Source organism: Lipotes vexillifer, unplaced genomic scaffold (genome assembly GCF_000442215.2).
Source record: "Lipotes vexillifer unplaced genomic scaffold, Lipotes_vexillifer_v1.1 scaffold1829, whole genome shotgun sequence".
Taxonomy (NCBI): domain Eukaryota; kingdom Metazoa; phylum Chordata; class Mammalia; order Artiodactyla; family Lipotidae; genus Lipotes; species Lipotes vexillifer.
Genome location: NW_006790200.1, coordinates 228,112 through 234,898, shown reverse-complemented (window position 1 = coordinate 234,898; position 6,787 = coordinate 228,112). Strand labels below are relative to the sequence as shown.

The following is a 6,787-nucleotide window of genomic DNA, read 5'->3' as shown; positions in this document are numbered from 1 at the left end:
TTCCTGCTGGAATATTCCTAATTTTTAAAAATCCTCTTTTATTGTTCTTCATGGATCACAGGAATATCTCCATTTCCATCAAGCTTTATCTCCAAGCCTGCCTCTTGAATTCAGAAGCAGTAAAAAAGTTTTGTCAACTTATGTGCCACTTTTTGTTTGGGGTTACTATGGACAGCATTTATTCTGTCTTCCCCAATCATGGTCCCTTAACATCAATTTGATGATTATATGTTCTCTTATGAACTAAGAAACATATTTATGTCCACAGTACATTGTTGGTAATTTAATATTTTGTAGTATCATGTAGATGTGACTATCTAATGGTAATACCTGTGAAAAATACCTATAATACCTATGGTGTTTTAGATTTCTCAAGCTGTGAAGACATTTTAGTCATTTTAGTTTGGCATTAAATCTTTCATTTCCATTTTAAAATAGTCTTTTTTTCCTTTCTGCTTCTTAGAATACCAGAGATGTTCGTATAGTTTCTTTAAGAGGTTAATAGGTGATCTTAGTCATCTTAAAGTGTAGCAGCCTTGAGTGCTTCCAGGACCCTAGGGAATAGTGTGATCTTTAGGTGACTAGACAGGTGTTGGGAGACCTGAGTTATCTATTGTTCTTCTTGTGGGATATAATTTGGCTTCTTCAGGATGTCTAACAATATTTCTTTTCTTTTCAGGTTTTTCAAGCAGAAAATCCCTTTGATTTTATGGAAAACATTTCTTTAGAGGGGAAAACAAATTTCTTTGAGAAACGAGTTTCAGAGTATCAACGTTTTGCAGTTATGGCGGAAACTACAGATAATGTCTTCACCTTAGATGCTGATTTTTAAAACCCTCCCCATACATATCTAAACTTATCATTGGTAAATAGCAGTCTATTTTTCTCTGCTTAAAAAAAAAACAACCTAAAACATCTTCTTTAGGGCACAGGAGTTTGCTCAAAAGGAAATCCAAAACCAAATATCAATCAAGTTGGATTTATAGAAATATGCTTTAATCTTCCTGTTTAACAGTCAGAGTATGACCTCTAAATGCTTTTGTTTCATCACTAAAATAAAAGATGGCATGATATTTGTTAAGAGCATGGCGTGAGGGGTCAGATAAGGGTTTGAGATTCTGTCCTACTTTGTGTGACCCTTGGTAAATCAGTTAATCTCTCTAAACCTCAGTGTACTTTAAAAGGAATGTAATAGTAGGTCCTAAATTCATAAAGTGTGTATGAGGATTAAGATGCAAAATAAGTTCTTAGCCAATACTACTGTTGCAGCCTCCTCCTCCTTCCATCTCCCCCTCCTATTGTTATTGTTGTTGTTGTTAGTAATAGTATTAATTGCAGTGATGTGATAAAATACTCCCATCTCCTCAAAGTAGTTGTGATTCTAGGTCCTAAGATCTAGAATTAGATCTTTGTATTTTTAATGTTTTAGGAAGAACATAAAGATTTCCTTAAAAAGATTATAATTTTCATTAACATAAGAATAACTCCTTTGAATTTCTCAGTGTGTAGTTAAGGAAATTTAGTTCTAAGTTGCTTTGGGCAGGATACTTATGGAGTGGAACCTAGGAGGTTATCATGATAGTTGACCTTGTAAGCAAAATGATTCTGCTCCTTCAGAAATTAAAAGGGTAATTTTAGCCAGACGTAGCCCTGGAATGTTTAAAACCAGGGTGAATTAGCTAGAATAGCATTTCCCAAAGAGTATTGTAAAAGCTGTTAGCCCCTCTAGATATTTTGTGGGGTGGTGGGGAGAGATTCTGTGGTCAAATGAGTTTGGGAAATATTGTACACTCCATGCCTCTTTAGAATGTATAGTCAGTACATCAAAGACTGAGAAATTCTGCAGTACATAAACTGATTCCCCCCTGCATATTGCAAACCTACTTAACAAAGATCTGTCTTTCACCTGTTAACATCTCGCCTAACTATTGTTCCTCAGAACATAGGTTGGAAAAAGCTGGCCTAGATAACCGTTCTATACATGGAGGAAGGGCCTGTGGACCAAGCAAGGGAGAACCTGGTAGGGATTATTGAACCATTTCAACTTTGTGCCAAGCTGAGTAATGTACCTGTGATTGACCTCAGCTATATTTCTTATACTCCCACAACTCTTTTTTTTTGCGGGGGGGTGTTGGTGTACGCGGGCCTCTCACTGTTGTGGCCTCTCCCGTTGCGGAGCACAGGCTCTGGACGCGCTGGCTCAGCTGCCATGGCTCATGGGCCCAGCCGTGCCACGGCATGTGGGATCTTCCCAGACCGGGGCACGAACCTGTGTCCCCTGCATTGGCAGGCAGACTCCCAACCACTGCGCCACCAGGGAAGCCCCACTCCCACAACTCTTATATGCTGTTATGAGATTTAATTCTTTTATGGAATGATGCCTGCTGCATGATAGCAGATGTTTAGGGAGACTGAGGAAAGGCCAGCATCTGAGAAGTCTGCTCCCTCTGTTGTAGGGAACTGTCAAGAGGTAGCCTGAGCCCAAGCAAGCAGTGGGGTTCCACACTCACAGCAAATTATTTTATACAATTCTGGTTAATAAGGTTTAGACATTTTCTCTTTGCATAAGTTTTTGCTCCATTCATTCCATAACTATCTAATGGATTAAAACTGGGAGGTTTCAAGTGGATGCAAAAGGAACAGGCCATAACTTTATCTGTTAGAGAGGATATCAGAAACTTGAGCTATTTTGGCCTATGATAATACCATTTATTTGTTCAAGGCTTCATAGTTTGCCGACTGTTTTTTCATCACCTCATTTGATCTCACAACAGCCTTATGAGTTTGACAAAGCAGGTAGTATTGAAATTTTTTTTTTTTTTTTTTTTTTTTGAGGTACGCGGGCCTCTCACTGTTGTGGCCTCTCCCGTTGCGGAGCAACAGGCTCCGGACGCGCAGGCTCTGCGGCCATGGCTCACGGGAGCAGCCGCTCCGCAGCATGTGGGATCCTCCCGGACCGGGGCACGATCCCACGTCCCCTGCATCGGCAGGCGGACTCTCAACCACTGCGCCACCAGGGAAGCCCAGTATTGAAATTTATAGATGGAGAGAGTGAGGCTCAGCAAAGTTCAATGACTTGGCCAAGATCTGCTCATACTCACTGTCCCTACAATATATTTTTTTTTCTTAGAAGTTGTCATATTTCTGATATTTAGTCCTTTGCCATCCATCTTCACTTGGTTTTCCCGATTTTTCCATTAAACTATCACATACTTTAATTAAGGTACCATATACATTCATTAAAGTATCATAGTATCATAAACATTTTAACTATATTCAGGAAATATGTTCCAAGACATTCATCTACTGCCATACAAAAACTTACATTTAAAATTGATAAAATATTGGTAGTGACATCAGAATGCAAGAAAAAAAGTTTTATATTGCATATTCCCTTTGTTTTGAATCCAAATCTTTCTCAGAGGTGATTACAGGTGCCTTAATATAAAGCTTATTTATCGTAGCAATAAACCTAACTGTATTGAGATGACATTTTAATACTGAAATACTGGATTTTTAATACACTGGTTTATTATATTCAGTATTCTATCCCCTTTTCCTGGCTTCCAGGTTTCATATTTATTTATTATGTTTAGTGTTTTGGTTCTTAGTTCTTAGGGAATCAAGAAGTTGTGGAGTCTCTTTTTAATATTATCTGACAGGCAAAGAAAAAAATTCAGAGTATGTTTATAACTTTCGTTTTAACAGCACATGTATTTAAATCATTGCTATAGTAAAGTTGGTTATTTAAGAATGTAAAAACTAGTTGTTTGATGACAAATTGCATTTATTAAAAATATTTCCTTGTAGCCATGTAGAATCATGACTTGGAAGGACTCAGGAAGACTGATCCAGTGCTTTCAGACAGGGCTGTTTTGCTGTTCATTTACATACAATAATAAACAATTATTCTTACAGTTTAAGCTTACCTCAGTCATGTCTTTATATATGAAATTTTTCCAGTTCTCTCATTCAAAATTTTCAGCTCCTTTTGCCACTTTGGTTTTCATTTGTTCATGGAAAACGTAATTATAGAGAAAACACAACAACTTGTATATTTAAAAAATAAATTATTTCATATTCAGAATTTTGCATTTTACATTTAAATATGCTAACGTCATACCACAGAATTCCCAAATTGCATTTGTGCAGATTAAGCTAAGGGCTGAATGTCACCAACTGATTTTCGGTGATAAAGAGAGCTGCTGCTGGGCTACAAGAATGCCAGTTTAATCCTGTAACCAGCTATTTATGTTTTTGAACTAAGTTGAGTGAACTGGTAGCCAACTCAGGAACTCTTACTCAGCAGAAATCTGCATGAGTAGCACAGAAGTGAAATCTGTATATCTTTGTTTTTCCCACCCTTCAAATGGTCTGCTCCTTTTTAGACAGCAACAGCTTTGAAGGAAAATATGATATTTCTGAGGCATTAAGACAAAAGAATTTAAGCCTTTAAATTTGGGGCTTATATCTGTTAAAAAAAATATAGGTGAAAATGAAAGGCTGAAGAATTTTTTTTTGTACAGGTAAAAACATAACAATTCAGTCTTTTTCTAAGTTTCCAGGAACCTTAACTTGTGTATGTTTTACAACTGTGTTTTGATTTTTCCAAATGTCTGGTCATTTAGCAAAGTTAGTATCTACCGTTTACATAGAAAGGTTTATTAGGTGTGGTGTACTTAAATATTTTTAATGTATTTTACATTATGGTCAATCCAGCCAATCCTACATATATAGAATTTGTTTTTTTTTTTCCCAAAGAAATGAGTTGTTCTGTTATTTTATTGGTTTAGTACATTAGAATAAACTGTATCATAGCTACATCATTTTGTATATGTCCTTTTTGAGTAAGAATGTTTCTTTGTAAGTGCAGGGGCTATCCTAGTAAAGGAATGTATATATTTTCTATTTGAGTATACAGATAAATACATATTGGTATTACTATGTTTAACTATACCTCCTACCACTCTTCTTTGACCTAAGTGGGACCCCCCCAGCTCTCTCTCATCTACTTTCTCCCAATCCATGAGCCTGCCTTTCTTTGTGTCTCTTTGTATCCAGCTGAGATTCTACAATCTATTCTATTACTAGTCGTAACGTTCTCTATCAATACCCTGAACTGTGTTCTTCATCTGCATTTCTACCTTACATAGAAAATTCAAAGAAATTCCTCCACCCTGTTATGAAGCCACAATCCAGTTTTTCCATGTTTGCACCCCACCAGCCAAATACTGCTAGAGAAAAAGTCACGTAAGACAAATTGGATCTACTATACATTCATGATTACCTACCGTCTTAGTGCATTTGGGCTGCTATAAAAAACTACCGTAGAGAGGGTAGCTTAAACAAGACATTTATTTCTCACAGTTCTCAAGGCTAGCAAGTCTGAGGTCAAGGTGCTGACAGATTCAGTGTCTGGTGAACCTTGCTTCCTGGTTTATAGACAGCTGTCTACTGGCTGTGTCCTCACATGGAGGGAGTGGTAACGGAGCTCATTGAGGGCTCTTTTACAAGGGCACTAATCCCATTCATGAGGGCTCTGCCCTTATGACCCAATCACCTCCCAAAGGCCCCACCCCAAATATCATCATATTGGGGGATTAGGTTTCAACATGAATTTTGGTGGGACACAAACATTTAGGTTTCTAGCACCTCCATCAGCGTATTGTCTGACAATCATGCTACAGTTTCCTGGTAAACTTGTTCTCCATTCTCCTCAATTGCTTTTTCTCGCTGTTTCCTCTGTCCCCGCTCCTACCCTCACTCCCCAAAGAGGAACCTATATCATCTCTCTTTCCGTTTTGGACTATGGGCACACAAGAGAGATTCTCAGAGTCAGCAGAAAATTTTGACAATTTAGGAGTTCTAAATCTAGAACCTAAGAACTTGGCAATAGAATCCAAGATACCAATCTCTATGCATGATTTCTGTTCTGTGCAGTCATTACAATCAGAGAGTGATTAAGGAGAATATCTGTTTGGCCCTCCCTTCTGGGAATAACAGCCACTTGATTCTGGGAGCTGTTGCTCCCACTCCCACCATGTGGTTCTTGCAGGGCTGCCAGTGCTACTTCATCTGCACAATGTGTGCAGATGTTTGGGCACGAGTGTGAGGCATGTGATCCAGGCGGGGCCGGGTCCTTACCTAAGGTTTTCTAATTGAAACTAAAGGGGAAGGATCACTTTTATTCTAACAACGAAACTAGAGAAAGTGTCCTACCTCTAACTCCCCCTGAGGTCCAGTCTTATCCCAGTTCTTTGCAACCTTTCATTGTCAGGGTAATAAATGCCTACATTTTGCCTAAGATAGTTCAAGTTAAATTTCTTGATTGACAACCAAAAAGACCCTAAAAGCAGAACTTGGTTCCTGGAAACAAAACAAAAACAAAGTGATTGGCAAGAACCAGGGTGTTCATGTGTGTATCAGTCCAGGAGCTGAGAGCCTGGAGTTTGCACCTTGAGCCCAGGGTTTGCACCTTGGGTGGACCCTGAGAGCCGGGTGTTTGAGTCTTCAGTGAAAGTTAAGTACTGTCTGGAGGACAAGGTGAAGAGTAGGAGAGGGAGGTAGAGCTGAGTTGTGAGTCTCAGAAGAGCAGGGTTTTTACAGAAGAATGTAGTGTCCGTGGTCTGCACACTCATCCTGCAATGAAAAAACAGCTGTCCTTGTTTTACGCGGCCTTTTTAGGTGACTTGTGCATCTGGGCTTTCTGCACCGTACGCCACCTCTCACAACCACATCTGCGCTCTGTTCGTTTCTCCAAGTTGGCGTGTTTACACATCATAGGGAA

The 6,787-nt window shown here is 38.8% G+C and overlaps 1 protein-coding gene across 2 annotated transcripts in view; it reads left to right on the top strand.

Annotated features, from left to right (window-relative positions):
• The window catches only part of RRM2B (ribonucleotide reductase regulatory TP53 inducible subunit M2B), a 33,582-nt gene extending 32,357 nt beyond the window's left edge, over positions 1 to 1,225 (top strand). For both annotated transcript variants that reach the window (XM_007463253.1, XM_007463254.1), the window contains one exon: positions 680 to 1,225. In XM_007463253.1, the coding sequence (XP_007463315.1) occupies positions 680 to 832 (153 nt within the window). In that variant the 3' untranslated portion in view covers positions 833 to 1,225. The remainder of the gene's footprint in view (positions 1 to 679) is intronic.
• Positions 1,226 to 6,787: the final 5,562 nt, after the last annotated feature.